Source organism: Aspergillus ruber (assembly GCF_000600275.1).
Source record: "Aspergillus ruber CBS 135680 unplaced genomic scaffold scaffold00031, whole genome shotgun sequence".
NCBI lineage: Eukaryota > Fungi > Ascomycota > Eurotiomycetes > Eurotiales > Aspergillaceae > Aspergillus > Aspergillus ruber.
This window is the reverse complement of record NW_024467327.1, coordinates 254320-268383: the sequence shown is the minus strand read 5'-3', so window position 1 is coordinate 268383 and position 14064 is coordinate 254320. Positions and strand designations below refer to the sequence as shown.

Below are 14064 nucleotides of genomic sequence, written 5' to 3'. Positions count from 1 at the left end.
AAGTTGGACCATTGTTACCAACACACTAAATATCACCAAATCTGATATTGGGTAGGTCGGAGACCGAGAGCGCTTTGATAACGACGTTGCAAACTCGATTAAGGAATCGAGTGGTCAATCCTGATTCGCATCCAGTTATGTTCCGCTTGTTGGCGGTGTCATCGGTGAGACTAACGTTGGCACACAAATCTAAACTCTGTAGAGCAACGGACATATCCTAATCAAGCGTGGTCCATGGATGTAGAGACGTAGCAGAGATCCTTTCGGGGCTAATAGAGGCATTGTCCGTGCCGCCTATGTAGCAGGGTGACGATAGGATTCTAGCTAGTAACAGTGTAGCGGTTTCCATAGCCTCTTGGCAGACCCAGGACGGTTGAGAAAAAATGGTGAAGAAGTAGGTAGGGTGGAGAGAGCACGGAGGAAGGGAATGGATAGAGAATAAGTAAAGAAGGAATCGAGATGGATGAGTATGCTTCAGAAGGTGAATGCGGATGCATCTAAACTAAACGATATGCATGTAAAAGTACTCTGCAAATGTCGGATTATAACAAAGAAAACATAATGTAGGCTTTTTGCAGGATACTATGACTGCACCTATATTATATAGCAATTTACTGATCATTACATATCACGTCTGTACTATTTAGAAGTAAATTCACCACGTGAGTATCTACAACCTAGCAAAGTCCTCCAAATTATTATCCAACGCCTCCTGACACTTCTGCCGGTAACGAGGAATCCCCCCAAGATAGAAAAGAGACTCTACCCGTTTGCCAGGGATGTTCGCACCCATATACCACGATTGGCCATAGGGAATAACAGTCATCTGGGCGACTGCCGCAACCTCGTCCGTCCATCCTTGCTCAGCCTCCTTCTTCACATCAATGGCGCTGATTCCATCTGTTTCCATTTTCCGTATCACGCCGCAGATCCAATCACACTGTCCCTCGATCGTTATAAGACCGCTTGAGAAAACAGAGGGCGAGTGGGCGCTGTAAGGGAGGAACATGTTCGGGCAGCGGCTGACCGTCATCCCGAGATACGTGTGAACACCATCAGCTCTCCATCGCTTGATGAGATCGACGCCATCTGCGTCTTTGAGACCTACTTTCTCAATACCGCCGGTGACTGAGTCGAAGCCCGTTGCGATGGCGATGATATCGACCTCGAAGAACTCTTTCTCGGTTGCTATACCGTTGGGTCTGAGTTCGGCGATTGGGCTCTCCTTGACATTGACCAGGTGTACGTTGGGCTTATTGAACTGTTCGTAGTAGTCCTGTTCGAGCGACGCGCGCTTCGCGCCAATGGGGTGAGGCGGCTCGAGAGGAGCAAGGAGGTCTTGGAGTCGGGGATCGTTCAATCGGGCTCGTGTCTTCTTGGCCCAGAATCGATATGCCTCGCGGTTTGCCTCCACGTCACGCATGAAGTCTTGGTAGTTCGCGCCCATGAATGAGAACCCCCCCTCCTCGTATATCTTCTTATATGTGGCTTCTCTCTCTTCGGGCGAATCGTCGAACGTGTATCTTGGAACAGGGAGATAAGGAAGCCCTCCACTGGTCGTGAAGAGAAATTCAAACAATGCTAGACGCTCCTCCTTGTTCTCCTGCTGGACCGGGTCAAGTTGCTTCTGGCGCATGGGCAGACAGATATTTGGTGTCCGCTGAAAGACGTAAGTCTCCGCGGCTTCTTTTGCCCAGTCTTGGGTGATCTGTACGCCCGTGGAGCCCGTTCCAATGATGGCAACCCGCTTGCCCTTGACGTCTACCCCTTCCTTTGGCCAATTAGCAGAGTGGCATATGGCTCCACGGAAGCTGTCAAGTCCCTTCCAGTCTGGAGTATATTCCTTCGCTGCAAAACCAACCGCTGGGATGAAGTATTTTGCCCGAACCACCCGTCCGTCCTTTATCTGTATAACCCATTTCTTCTCATCCACGGAGAACTGAGCTGACGTTACCATGGAATTGAAAAGACAATCCTTGCTGATCGACAATACTCTATCGACATGCTCAAAGTAAGCCTTGAGCTCTGCCTGTGAGGGATATCTCTCCTTCCACCTCCAATCCTTCCAAACAGCTGGACTGAACAGCTCATATCCAGGAACCGGACAGTCGACACGTGCCCCCGGATAGCGGTTCCAGTACCATGTCCCACCAACGGAAGGTCCGGCCTCGATAATTTTCACGTTCAATTTGAGTTCATCCCGGATCTTGTGCAGTAAAAGACATCCGGAGAAGCCGCCGCCAATGATCAGAACATCTAAGTCCAAAGATCCGGCTTCTGGTGCTAAATGCAGGTTTTCGGCAGATGGCATGTTTGAATTTCAGTGATAAATCTCTCGGTTAAGAGCGAAGGAATGACAGAAAGGGGAGAACTCGACCTTGCGGGTGGGGTTATATATCCTGTTTCTTCACGATTAATGTGTTGAGAGCATTGAGATGCCAGAGACCCGATATTACCCCTCCCTCCCTCCCTCCCCCCCCTGCTCCTCGTAAACAATGGGAGGGGGGGGGGGAGGGTTAGCGGATTATGGCGCAAATTACATAGAATAACCCACATTTTGCGATCAGCGGATGAAAATCACATTAATTTGGTGTATAACCTTGGCATTGCATAGCATAAAATGAAACTAGCCGAAGTGTTCCGGGCCAACTCCCCATACCCTTCCGTACTACGCAAAAATAAACAGAAATGCTCACACGCGGATCCAAACCGTGGACTCGTGATGACCATAACTGAGATGCGAGTCATTCGCTCTACGAACGACAAAATCGGATACATAGAGGGAAGACATGGTGATCACGCACCAATAATGGAATATTCAGTTAATACATCGCGGATATCGGACGGTAAAGCGAGTGCTATCTTATATAGCGTACCACTAGATACTCGAGGTCTGTATAAGACTCTCGGTATAACCTGACAGGCGCATGCATGAGCATTAGGAATGCTTAATTTACGGGTCCCGGAATCCAGGCGATATATAGTCGAGCAATCACAACCCCAAGACCAACTTTCATGACATTCATTAACTGGCCAGACATCTGGACTGCCAATGTTTCTATTAATTCCTCCCTGTTCCCTCCACAAAAAACCCGTCCGATGACATCAGAAGCCGGTGACGTATGTCCGAATAATGCGATTGATATGGCATGATGAAGTCCTATTCTATATCCATACATACTATGACCTTTCTATAAAAGTCTATCCTAATATCAACACTTAATCAGTGATATCGTGCATACAGCCATGGCGGCCATCTCCATCAACACCGGCGGCGCCAGTGGATTCCTCTACAACTCCGGTTCAGGAACCGCCCGGCTCTGCATCACCGCCGAAACGGAAGACTTTGATAACGAGACACTACGCAGCTGGCAGGATGAGGGGTTTGATGTTGTTTATGTCCCTTACGAGGTCGGGGAGAAGGAATATATAACGAGGTTGAGGTCTGTTAGGGAGGGTTTGGGGGTGGGGGAGAATTATGCTATTATTGGTATGTCACTATCTTTATCGATGGCAAGACGACTGGGCTGACTGAACGTGCTAGCATTCGGTGACGCTGCTTCGTTCTGTCTGGATCATTACCTCAAGCCTACGAATGCGAGTCGACTTTGTGCGTTGATTGCCTACTATCCAACGAACATTCCTGATACACGGTCTCGATTTCCGCAGTCGCTTCGGGTGTTGACACATCTGGCTGGGTCGACGGTGGATGTAACAACTGTTCCAACGGCCCTAGGCCTGCAGGGGAAGAAGCGCCGGAGGACGCGACAGATAAACCCCGGGATTGGGACAGGCGAGCGTCTTAACATCGGGTTCCCGACGTATACATACGAATACGTACAGCCTGGCTTTGCGGAGCACGATCTAGATGAATACGACCGGTTAGCATCCGAACTCGCCTGGACGCGCAGCCTCCATGTTCTGCGGAGGGGTTTTGGAAAGGACCTCGATTTAGAGGGGAGGTGGGAGGAGCATCAAGAAGGTATACGCTCTCTGGCCCCAAATCAACTAGCATAATTGCTAACAATACTAGGAAAATTCTTCTCCTCAAACCTCTCCACCACAATGGACCACTACACCACCCATCTCACACCAATAGTCACATACACACCCACCCTAACCGGCGGCATCGGCACCAACTCCCTCCGCCGCTTCTACGAACAACACTTCCTGCGCAGTTTACCTCCATCCATGCGTCTCCGTCTCATATCTCGCACGGTCGGGGTAGATCGTATTGTTGACGAACTCTACGCTTCGTTCGAGCATACGCATGATATTCCCTGGATGCTCCCGGGGGTCCCGCCTACGAACCGGAAGGTGGAAGTTGTCTTAGTTAGCATTGTTGGTATGAAAGCGGGAAAGTTATCATCAGAGCACGTGTATTGGGATCAGGCTAGTGTTCTTGTGCAGATTGGGCTGTTAGATCCTAAGTTAGTTCCGGGTGGGGTGAAGGGCGTGGATCGGTTACCTGTTGTTGGGGGAGAAGCTGCGAGGAGGATGTTGCGTGAAGATCCGGAGACAAATGAGGAGTTCCATAATCGGTTGATTCGAAGGGCGAATGCTAAAGGGAAGGAAAATGAGAAGGATGAGAAGGCGGGTATGGAATCTGGGGTTGATTCGAAGGGTGGTTCTATGGATAGAGGGGGCAAGGGTAAGTCTGTTCAGAGGGAAGGGAAGGCTGCTGGTCCGGGGATGGAGACAGAAACAGAGAGTTAGGTTTCCGAATTTGATACTGGCTGTAGAGGATGGTTGAATACTTGCATGTATATATCATTTCTTTCGTTTTATAACGCATTTCTATACCGTCTACCACCCCTTCCAAGGAACCCAGGTCTCCCTAACAACATCCCCCTCATCAACAACATAATAAACATGATGCGCCGCCGCCGTAATACAAGCATGCTGAATATACAACCACACCTTATCTCCCACCCGAAACGCTTCCCCCACCTTCTCCTTCCCTTGTGCAGCTCCAGTAAAGCCCAAAATCCCATGCTCCTGTGCCATCCGCACAACGCTCCATTGCGGCTTATCCACCACGCGGCCATATCCCGGTGAATCACTGGTTTCTTTGGCTAACGCGATAGTGCCCGCATTGACTAGTGCCTCATTGCGCTCGGGATACACGCTGCATACCTCTGCGAGAATGCGGACGGCTTGTTGGGAGGACGTGACGAGGCCGGTGTTAAGCTGTTGGAGGTCGTTTGCGGGGTAGTTTCCTGCTTTCATTAACACAAACCATTTCCAAATCAGTCGGGATGTGAGAAAGACGGTAGCATACCAGCATGTAACTCAACCTCCACACTCCCAGGCATACTCTCCTTCAACGCTTTAACAACATGCGCCGTCGGCGTCGATCCCACCGAAACAACCACCTTTCCCTTATCTTTCCTCTCCCCCAAAAACTCCGTGGCCCTCAACACACCACCAATCTCATCCCCCAACACCTTCTCCGCCTCCACACTGCTCTTGCACGCATACGAATGTCCCGCATGGCAATAGAATCCATAAACATGCGTTGCGTTCGACTCCTCAACCCTCTTCACCAAATCCGGAAGCGAAGGCGAAGATGTTTCAAGACCGGCCCTGTGCGATCCGACATCGACTTTGATAAACACCGGCCAAGGTGGGAGAGTCGGGTTTGACTCGGCATTTTTCTCGAGATGTGTGATTTGTTGCGGATTGTCGATCATTAGGAGGATTTTGAGGTTGGGGATTGTTTTTGCTAGGGTGGTTAGGTGGGGGAGGGCGCTGGGCGGGAGGGGAAGGCCGTAGAGGATCTTTTGTTGCAATTAGGCTTGGGGGATTATCCTAGTACTGGTTAGGGATGTGGACGAACCTCGTCGAGGATACCCTCTTGTACGAGGGCGATGGCACCTCGGATTTCGCAGAGGGTGGATGCTACGATGCGGCGATGGCGGCCATTACCGAGCATCATGCGGGTTACTTCTGTTGACTAACACTATAATCAGCGTTGTATTTGAGTGGGGTTTGTATGGAAGTACTTTGAGCGTCTTAACATGCGGTCTGAACGCGATGTTGAGATGCTTGACATCGTCGAGGAGCTGCTGGATATTGTTTTCAATAACAGGTTTGCTCAGCACCAGAGATGGCGTTGGAAGCTCTGTCGCTGGGAGGCCGATGAAGGACTTGTGGGATTGAAGGGAGAAATCCATTTTTTATGCTGGTTTGTAGCTAATTGAGGGAAATCGAGAGTTGCAGAGGGAAGAGAATGCAGGGAGAAGAGGGGTTTATTTATGTTTATCAGATTACTGCTTATCGGGATCTATGCAGTTTAATGCGGGAACATGTGTACAACAGAGGCTTACCTAGATTCATCCGAGCATTAACTGAACGGTCCCGATATACCGTCACATTTTCTTGTCAGCCATCATTTGGGGATTCAAAGAAACATACCAATCGCATGTAACCTCACTCCACCCCAACTCCGCATCCCGGATCTCTCTCCCGATCCAAGCCGCCTTGAGCACTCCAGGGTCGACAGCAGCGGAAACGGATTCTCAACTTTCTCTGCCAATCGCTCCATCTAAGCAAGGCGCGCGTTGGGTACATTAGGCAGGTGCAAGTCCGCAAACCGGCGGTGTGAAGGCCCTGGAGTTCTCGACGAGTTTGCGGGATGTGGTGGCAGGAGCTTAGAGGATAAATCCGGGAAGAGACACAAGGGAGGAACCAACTTCAGGCAAATGAGGCAAAGAATTATATTCATTATCCTATAAAGGCCAGTTCCTCCAACAAATCTCACGCCCATATTTTTCACTCTGCCGTAACATCTCCATCCTAAACTCCAAGTCCTGATGAGAAGCCTACTCAAAGTTCTCGGGCTCTGTGCCTCCTCCCAAGTCGAGAGGTAACAGCAATTCTGGGCACATACTTGGCTGCTTTAATAACAGATCGAGCGCTCAATAATCGAAAGGATGGGATCAAGATGAACGGAGAAGAGAAGACAGAATGAAATTTGAATCATTTGAACACTAAAAGAGGCCAAGCAAGTTTAAGCGATGATTAACATGTAAACAATGGTTTCAAGCGCGCGTTCGGCGGCTATAACCATCTGATTTGGAAAGCGCATGCATTTGACGCGATAGGTATTCCGTTTAGGGCTATGCTCAAATTGGTCATTAATGACTACATAAAAACATGTATAATGACGTGTCCAAGGCTCGACTGGGTCAGTTCTTCTATCTCCCATTCCTGCTGCCTGGACTCGCCTATACCATTGCTAGTTCTTCGTTCTTCCTCTTCACATCTACTTGTCATCAATCTTCTTCTCGTCCGTTTACATTTATTCTCGTTAGTTTTGATCTGTTGTCATCTAGCTCACTCCTACTGCCATCTATTTGATCTCTTGCCATCTAAGTTATATACCTTTTTTTTTTTTTTTTTTTTTTTTTTTTTTTTTTTTTTTTTTTTTTTAGTCTATTCGATTCGACATATCCTCTTCTGTTGTCATTTATTCGTCTGCTCATATATTGCCATCTATTCTCATATATTCTCAACCCAATTTATTCTATATACTGCCATCTATTGCCATTCATTTATTCTTTCCGTTCGATTTATCCTCATCTCCTACTATCTTTCCAATCTATTTCTGATCCATTTCCGTGTACTTTGCTTCTTTTCCGTTTCATCTGCTCAATCTGCTTTATTCAGCCTATTGCCATTTACTTGATTTGTTTATTGCAAACTATCTGCTCTATCTGTTTTATTTCTCCCTGTCTATTCACAAGGCGTGGATGGCGGGTAGCACCTGGAAGGCAACCCCGAAAGGTCTGCTGCCTACATACTAACAGCATCACAGCAACATCACCAACCCCGCGGTAGGGAGGCTGTGAAGAACGACTGGTCGTACCGACATGACTCACGGAGCACCTATCCAGGAAACGAAGCACCTCACCGTGTCTGGTGTGTGAGTGTGCACGGCTTGATCCGCTCCTGTGGTTGTCACGGATGGTCGTTGTTTCCGGCCGACTGACTAGACCTAAGTGTTCTGGTTGGGTGGTTAGGTGGGCCTGGGACACACACACAGAGAGAGAGAGAGCCCTTCAGGAATGGCTGGCTGGCAAATATACTCATTAATAGCACAGCACTTACCGGCCCTTGGTAGGGAGGCCAGTGACGATACTCGAAACGATGCTCGAACTGACACCGACACTCAATTAGGAAGCTTGAAACACCGCTGCGTCGGGACGGGTTGGGTAGGGGCGTGCGTGTGCTTCTCCCCTTGAGTTGTCAGTACCAGTAGCACCAGCGATCGTCGCCAGCCAACTGACCAGGCCTACAGTCGGGACGGGAACGCCCTCATAATTTGTCCTGGTTGGGTGGTAGGGATGTGTAAATGTGCTCCTTCCCTGGATTTACTTTTGTGTTTTGTCAGTAAGGCCAGTGCCGTCTCAGTCGACTGATCTCGACTAATCGTCCTGGTTGAGTGGTTGGGTCTGGGGTATCATATTGCTTGGTATCGTTTGGGTTCATAGTGGTGGATAGTGGTTCGAGACGAATAGAAGAAGGTACGTATATCCTCATTTGATATACAAGTGTGGTGGCTAATTTTGACGGTGCCAGAGCACTTTGCGTGTGGACTTGGGTCTACTTAGATACATTGATACAGTCAAAGATCTCGTTATCATTCAACTAAATCATACAGTACAAGCAATATCAAACATAGACATCTAAGTACAAATAAGCTTGCTTCCGGTGCACAGTAGTATGTATACTCATGCTGCGCACCGGCACATCGTAGCTAGACTTGAAAAGTATTCGCATATGACACAAAGTACAAAATACAATACTAGCAAATCACAAATCTCACGCTATCAAATGTGAGTGGTGCAATCTCAGTCGTGCAGTTGCGACATAAGTCTCGTAAGCGTTAGTCCTCGTGTGAGAGGTGTCGAAGGCGAAGGCAACTGCATGGCTCATATAATTCTCTCCCGGTTGGTGGTCCATAGACAATCAAGAGTATGGGTTTAGTGTTCACTCATCACCAAAGTCCCAGCTTTGTTGGTAAGCATTCCGGCCGCCCTTCCGCGGACCAGCAACGCTGGGTCTCTGAGGCGACTGGTATGGATCCCACGAAGACTCCATGTTCTTAGAAGACTGGGTGCGGTTCTGACCAACAGGCTTGTGGTTCTCGTCGTTGTTTTTGTTACCCTGCGGAGAATCGGTCATATGCCAGTGGCTTTCGAAGTCGTTTTTGCGGTTGCTAGGGTTCGAAGGGTTGGGCGCTTGGTGCTCCTTCTGTGGGGATGGGGAATCAAAAATCGGGTCGCGGTAGAGATGGAGGCCCTTGTTCTGGAAGGAGCTGATGATGCGGTTCCCCTTGGGTTGTGCTTCGGGGTCTTTCATTTCAAAATGGGTCTCTGCGTCACGGCGGGGTTGTGCGATGTGGTGTCTCGGGGGTGGGGTGGGCTGAGGTGTGAAGTCGTCCCAGGGGAGGTTGCTGACTTCCTGGCCGCGTAGGGCACGGCGGGGTTTCTCAGGGACGAACGTGTTGTTCAGTTCCCATTGGGGCTCGTGGCGAGACTTGGGCCGGTTGGGGAGGTTCTCGTGGACTTCGAGGTCACCGTTATCCCCTCCGATTTCAAAGTGGTCGAAGCGTTTCGGGTTGGCCTTGTATGCGATCTGGGGGTGTGATTCCTCGTCCCCGTCTCCAAAGATGCGATTACTCTGGAAGTTCTTTCCTGCGCCTGTCTTGGGAGCAATCGGGCCTCTAGTTGGCTTGGAGGGAGTGACATCCGGCTCATCATCGCCGTGGCTCACGAAGAGCTCATCGTAATCGCGCGGCGGGGGCATCGCGGACGCAGCGGAGCGCGGGGGACGAACAGGCTCGGTTCGGTCATCTTTGCCGGGGGACAGGAGGTCGGTCAGGGACTCGGCCGCGTAAGGGTCTTTGATGCGTCTCTTGCCCGGAGTGACTGGCCTCGAGTTCTCTTCGTTGTTCGACCGCGGGGGCGCAGATCCGACATCTGCAGGTATCGCTGAGATCGCGGATTTAATCAAGCGCGTCTGATCCTTTGCCTCGCGAATGGGCCAACCGCGGCTCCGAGAACCGATAACCTCGACTTGCTTCAGCAGCGACGCCTGTTCCCAGTGGATGCGAATACTCTGGATCTGATTCTGGTTGTTGAAGCGGACGATGTGGATCTATACCACGCGCAGAAGTTAGTATCACACATGCATAAAAATAGTAGACGTATGACAGCTTACCGTGGGGAACGTCGCGATGCGGTCGGCCAGGAAATTATCGTCGAGTTGGGGGAGGTAGGCCCCGCCGCCAGAATCAAACTCCAACGTCGTCTCGACATCCAGACACAGAGAGTCAGAGCCTTCAACGACACCTAAAATGTCCTGCGCTTTTGTCTTGACAATTTTCTGCTGCTTGGTGAGGTGGTTGAGAACGGCATCTCTGCCTTCGACTTTGGTTGTCGTGGGGATGTAAATCAGCAAGGCGTCGGCAGCCAACGACGAAGTTGACTGGCGATGGTCTGCCAGGAACCTCTGGTACAAGTCCTTGAGAGACATGGCTCTGAATAGTAAACAGAACCAGAAATAAAGAACGTTGGGTAAAGTCGTTGCTTATGGGTGGGAAAGAAGCGGAGGGAACAGTACTCCGTAAACAATGGTTCTATGGTTGGTAAGACCCAAACAATCAGGAACCTGCTAGAAAGAAAACAAAAACAGACACACAGAGCGAGAGGCCGCAGCAATAAATGAAGGAAAGAAATTGAGGAATGGGAAGGACCAGAGAGTGTGATCCTGATAATAAGAGAAACTTCAGGGGAGTGTCCTTGTAGAATCAAGTAGGAAGGTGACTCCTTGTGGCTTACTCACGCTTCAACGGCCCCCGGGGATATTCACTGCAGACAATCGCAATTTAGCAATGCCCGTTTGCCGGGGCAGCCTGAGTGGCTGTTAATGGTGGTGCACGGCTGCCATGGACGCACCAGTGTTTCACCTCTTGTGGGCAAAGCCCCGGGCCCGGCCGGCTTTGGTCTCTCCGGCAACTCTAAACATCTACTTTATATATGCACATTACGCGGGATACGCAGAAATTATGATGTTCTGTGGTCATTGCTTTGTCGTGGCTTACACTTAGATGTTCGTTGTCGGGATAATTCTGGTTTCTATGTCTTTTCGTGGAAGCATTAAGTCAGTTGCAGCCACATACCAGCAGACTATCTTATCATCTGCTCTTCAAAGAAGACAATCGAACAATTGCTTCTTTTGAAGCAAGCAAGCGTCAGTTCTATACGCCGTTGCCAGGGTCCTTGTCCTTGTATCTCTGGACTTCGCCCTGTCCAGTGTCTTCTGGGGTATTCAAATGGCAGGCAAATAAGAAGCGAGATAAACGCTAGAGGCGAGGGCCATGTGGTGTTTCATTACAGGGGTCTGTAGTAGCCAGTCGTATCAGTATGTCTAACTCTTCAGCAAAGGATCAAAACCACTCACCCTAGATAATCCTCCTTGATTGTACCAATGGCGTTGATCGCAGCCACATCCGGCTTCACACCAAGAATCTTCAGTCGCAAACTTGTCCCCTTCTCAATGACTTGGTCCGCATGGTCTGTATATTGTGGAGGTACTGTGTTTGGCTCCCACTTGATATCCGAGGGAATGTTCTGGTTGATCGATTAGCATCCAATCTTCACCCGAGTCCCTTTGCTCGACATACTTTCCGCGCAATGAAAACAGACAACGGCCCAGCGAGTGTGAAGATACCAGTGGGTTTAACGGAGGTAACGATAGCATCAACCTGCGTTCAATCATTAGCCTTAGCAACAGAATAGCATTGGCGAAAACCCAGCGCATACCGTCTCTCCCCGGAACGGCTTCCAAATAATCGCCCGGTACTTGATGCTGTACTCTGCATGCCCACCAGACGGTAGAACTCGTCCTTCACCAATATCGACCATGTCCATCACACAGATGACGAAGTGGTCACCCGTACACCGACCTTCTTCTTCCTCGTTCAGTCGGTTGATGAGGTATTCCCGCATGTTGGGCCCGAAGTACGACGGGTGTAGTGTGATGACTTTCGTCTCTTCTTTGAGGAAGAACATTGTGCTGGCTTCTTCTCTGTACGGTGTGGTATCAAACGGAGATCGCGCGCAACGGGATGATTCGATTAATGCGTTGGTTTAGTCGAGTGGTTCGTGTGATGAGTAGCTCGTAGGAACTTGACTCGAGAAGACACTAAATTTCGATTGATTTAGGAGGCGATAAGTGCTTTCTCTGTTCAGGTAAAGATTGAAAGACGACGGCTTGGTGTACAGTGACTGTAGTCGCGACGTGGAACGCTCGCAATTGAAGGAATTGGTTCGAACAGACACAGGAACTTGCTGCAGAAAATTTTCTTTCTTGGAAAAAAAAAAAAAAAAAAAAAAAAAAAAAAAAAAAACGCTACGAAGAACAAAGTAAAGAATGGAATCGCAATATACAAAAAAGAAGATATCTGCCTTTGAAGCCGGCAGATCAAAACCGTCAATGCTCTCAAAGCTGCCCTGCGCCAGAGCCGGCACCAGCTTGATCGGCCGAGAGGCACGTGATATGTACTGTAAATACATGTATAATTACGCATAATTACACATATTTATGAAACCACATTCTATATAACCCAGTATATGGTGTAACAACGGTAATGCCCCGGGCCTTCCAAAATGACGTCCATAGTCCCTAATAATCAGACTACCGTAAATGGCACAGGCACAGGCATATCATATCCTGTACTAGCAACCTAGAAGTACCCAACTTCTCCACCTCTTGGCTGGTCTAAGGGTCCCTTCTTCTTCTTCTTCCTCCTATTTATCATCTGTCTTCTTTTGCTTGGACTTTTGTTCGTCCTGTTGCGTTGCTCTTGCGGAGAATAACTCCCTGCAACTATCCTTGTTCTTCTAAACCCCTGCACGTTCGGCAGCAGTCTCGGAATTGGGATATACATACAAAAAAGGGCGCGCTTCAGAATGGCGTTGAATCTCGAAAGACAGCTACTTTTCGTGAGCTCAACCTCCCCTATGGTTCTACTATGACTGAGATCGGTTACTTACACGTTTACAGTATGGTGCCTATCACAGTAACCCAGTACGTGCTTTCTGAACCCTTCTTTCTGCTATCGTCGACAAGCTTTTGCTCATCACTATCGATCGCTAGGTGAACGTTGCAATCCACATCACATGCGTTCCGGTGTTGTTATTTACGGGCATTGTACTGGTATGTCCTTTTCTGCTTTCACCATCCATCTAGCCACCTACCGTCTGCTCCGTACTAACAGGGTTCTCCATGTCCAGGCCTCAAACACTCCCGCTCTAATCAACGTCCCTGAAGCTCTGCAGTATGAGCATCTCCCGGCCAATCTCGGAACGATCGGCGGCTTCATATATGCGATCTTCTACATACTCCTCGAACCCGTCGCGGGCGGTCTCATTGCGCCCGTTATCATCGCCGGCTCCGCGCTCGCAAACTACCTCTTGAGCACCTACGGCACAACGGTCAACTACTGGGCTGGATGGATTCAAGTGGCGTCGTGGGTGTTGCAATTTGTTGGTCACGGTGCTTTTGAGAAGCGGGCCCCTGCATTGCTGGATAACCTGGTGCAGGCGTTTCTGTTGGCTCCGTTATTTGTTTGGATGGAGATTCTGTTTTTCTTGGGATACCGGCCGGAGTTGAGGGCTAGGTACCATCAGAGCGTGGAGAAAGAAATTGCTGCGTTTAAGAAGAGCCAGAGTGGCAAGGCGAAATAAGTCTAGTCAAGACTACAGCATATAGGGCGTGTACTGAGCATAGATAGATGGCGTTTTTCAATGGTATGAGTGATTCGCGTCGCAGTTAACCATCCATGTATGTTGCCTATACGGCGTAACTTTGAGTAGATTGGGGAAATTGAAGCCTAGAAGAACAGCTGAAGTCTTAGATTCCATTGGCTTATATTGTTGACCCGAAACGAATGTAAATGCGGACAATGGAGGATACTGTGCCATGGTTAAGTGCTGGATGTTTTTCCGGTTATGTCACGATTGCAGGGTGGAATCTTTCGGAAGCGAAATGCGG

At 49.2% G+C, this 14064-nt stretch overlaps 7 protein-coding genes across 7 annotated transcripts; 2 read left to right on the top strand and 5 right to left on the bottom strand.

The window, feature by feature from the left end:
- Positions 1–485: 485 nt before the first annotated feature.
- EURHEDRAFT_416129 (flavin-containing monooxygenase) lies at positions 486–2494 on the bottom strand. Its single transcript, XM_040782877.1, has one exon. The coding sequence runs from the start codon at positions 2309–2311 to the stop codon at positions 671–673; it is 1641 nt and encodes a 546-aa protein (XP_040635541.1). The 5' UTR covers positions 2312–2494; the 3' UTR covers positions 486–670.
- Positions 2495–3246: 752 nt separating this feature from the next.
- Positions 3247–4716, top strand: EURHEDRAFT_463979 (dienelactone hydrolase; the record flags this gene model as incomplete). Its single annotated transcript, XM_040784926.1, has 3 exons — positions 3247–3490; positions 3545–3982; positions 4034–4716. The coding sequence occupies 3 exons, from the start codon at positions 3247–3249 to the stop codon at positions 4714–4716; spliced, it is 1365 nt and encodes a 454-aa protein (XP_040635540.1).
- A 90-nt stretch (positions 4717–4806) lies between these two features.
- EURHEDRAFT_533449 (D-serine ammonia-lyase DSD1) lies at positions 4807–6330 on the bottom strand (the record flags this gene model as incomplete). Its single annotated transcript, XM_040787249.1, has 4 exons — positions 6006–6330; positions 5840–5956; positions 5282–5780; positions 4807–5219 (listed from the first exon to the last, which is right to left on the bottom strand). The coding sequence occupies exons 1-4, from the start codon at positions 6174–6176 to the stop codon at positions 4807–4809; spliced, it is 1200 nt and encodes a 399-aa protein (XP_040635539.1). The 5' UTR covers positions 6177–6330.
- A 182-nt stretch (positions 6331–6512) lies between these two features.
- EURHEDRAFT_416126 (uncharacterized protein) lies at positions 6513–6962 on the bottom strand. The gene has a single exon (XM_040782876.1). It carries the CDS (start codon positions 6767–6769, stop codon positions 6548–6550), a length of 222 nt encoding a protein of 73 aa, XP_040635538.1. The 5' UTR covers positions 6770–6962; the 3' UTR covers positions 6513–6547.
- A 1655-nt stretch (positions 6963–8617) lies between these two features.
- Positions 8618–10869, bottom strand: EURHEDRAFT_507958 (uncharacterized protein). Its single transcript, XM_040785878.1, has 2 exons — positions 10228–10869; positions 8618–10164 (listed from the first exon to the last, which is right to left on the bottom strand). Exons 1-2 carry the CDS (start codon positions 10540–10542, stop codon positions 8995–8997), a joined length of 1485 nt encoding a protein of 494 aa, XP_040635537.1. The 5' UTR covers positions 10543–10869; the 3' UTR covers positions 8618–8994.
- A 206-nt stretch (positions 10870–11075) lies between these two features.
- Positions 11076–12379, bottom strand: EURHEDRAFT_416124 (DNA-directed RNA polymerase II subunit RPB7). Its single transcript, XM_040782875.1, has 4 exons — positions 11832–12379; positions 11693–11773; positions 11470–11639; positions 11076–11409 (listed from the first exon to the last, which is right to left on the bottom strand). Exons 1-4 carry the CDS (start codon positions 12078–12080, stop codon positions 11400–11402), a joined length of 510 nt encoding a protein of 169 aa, XP_040635536.1. The 5' UTR covers positions 12081–12379; the 3' UTR covers positions 11076–11399.
- A 303-nt stretch (positions 12380–12682) lies between these two features.
- On the top strand, positions 12683–13898 carry EURHEDRAFT_416123 (2-hydroxy-palmitic acid dioxygenase MPO1). Its single transcript, XM_040782874.1, has 4 exons — positions 12683–13013; positions 13075–13098; positions 13168–13227; positions 13305–13898. The coding sequence occupies exons 1-4, from the start codon at positions 12981–12983 to the stop codon at positions 13755–13757; spliced, it is 570 nt and encodes a 189-aa protein (XP_040635535.1). The 5' UTR covers positions 12683–12980; the 3' UTR covers positions 13758–13898.
- Positions 13899–14064: the final 166 nt, after the last annotated feature.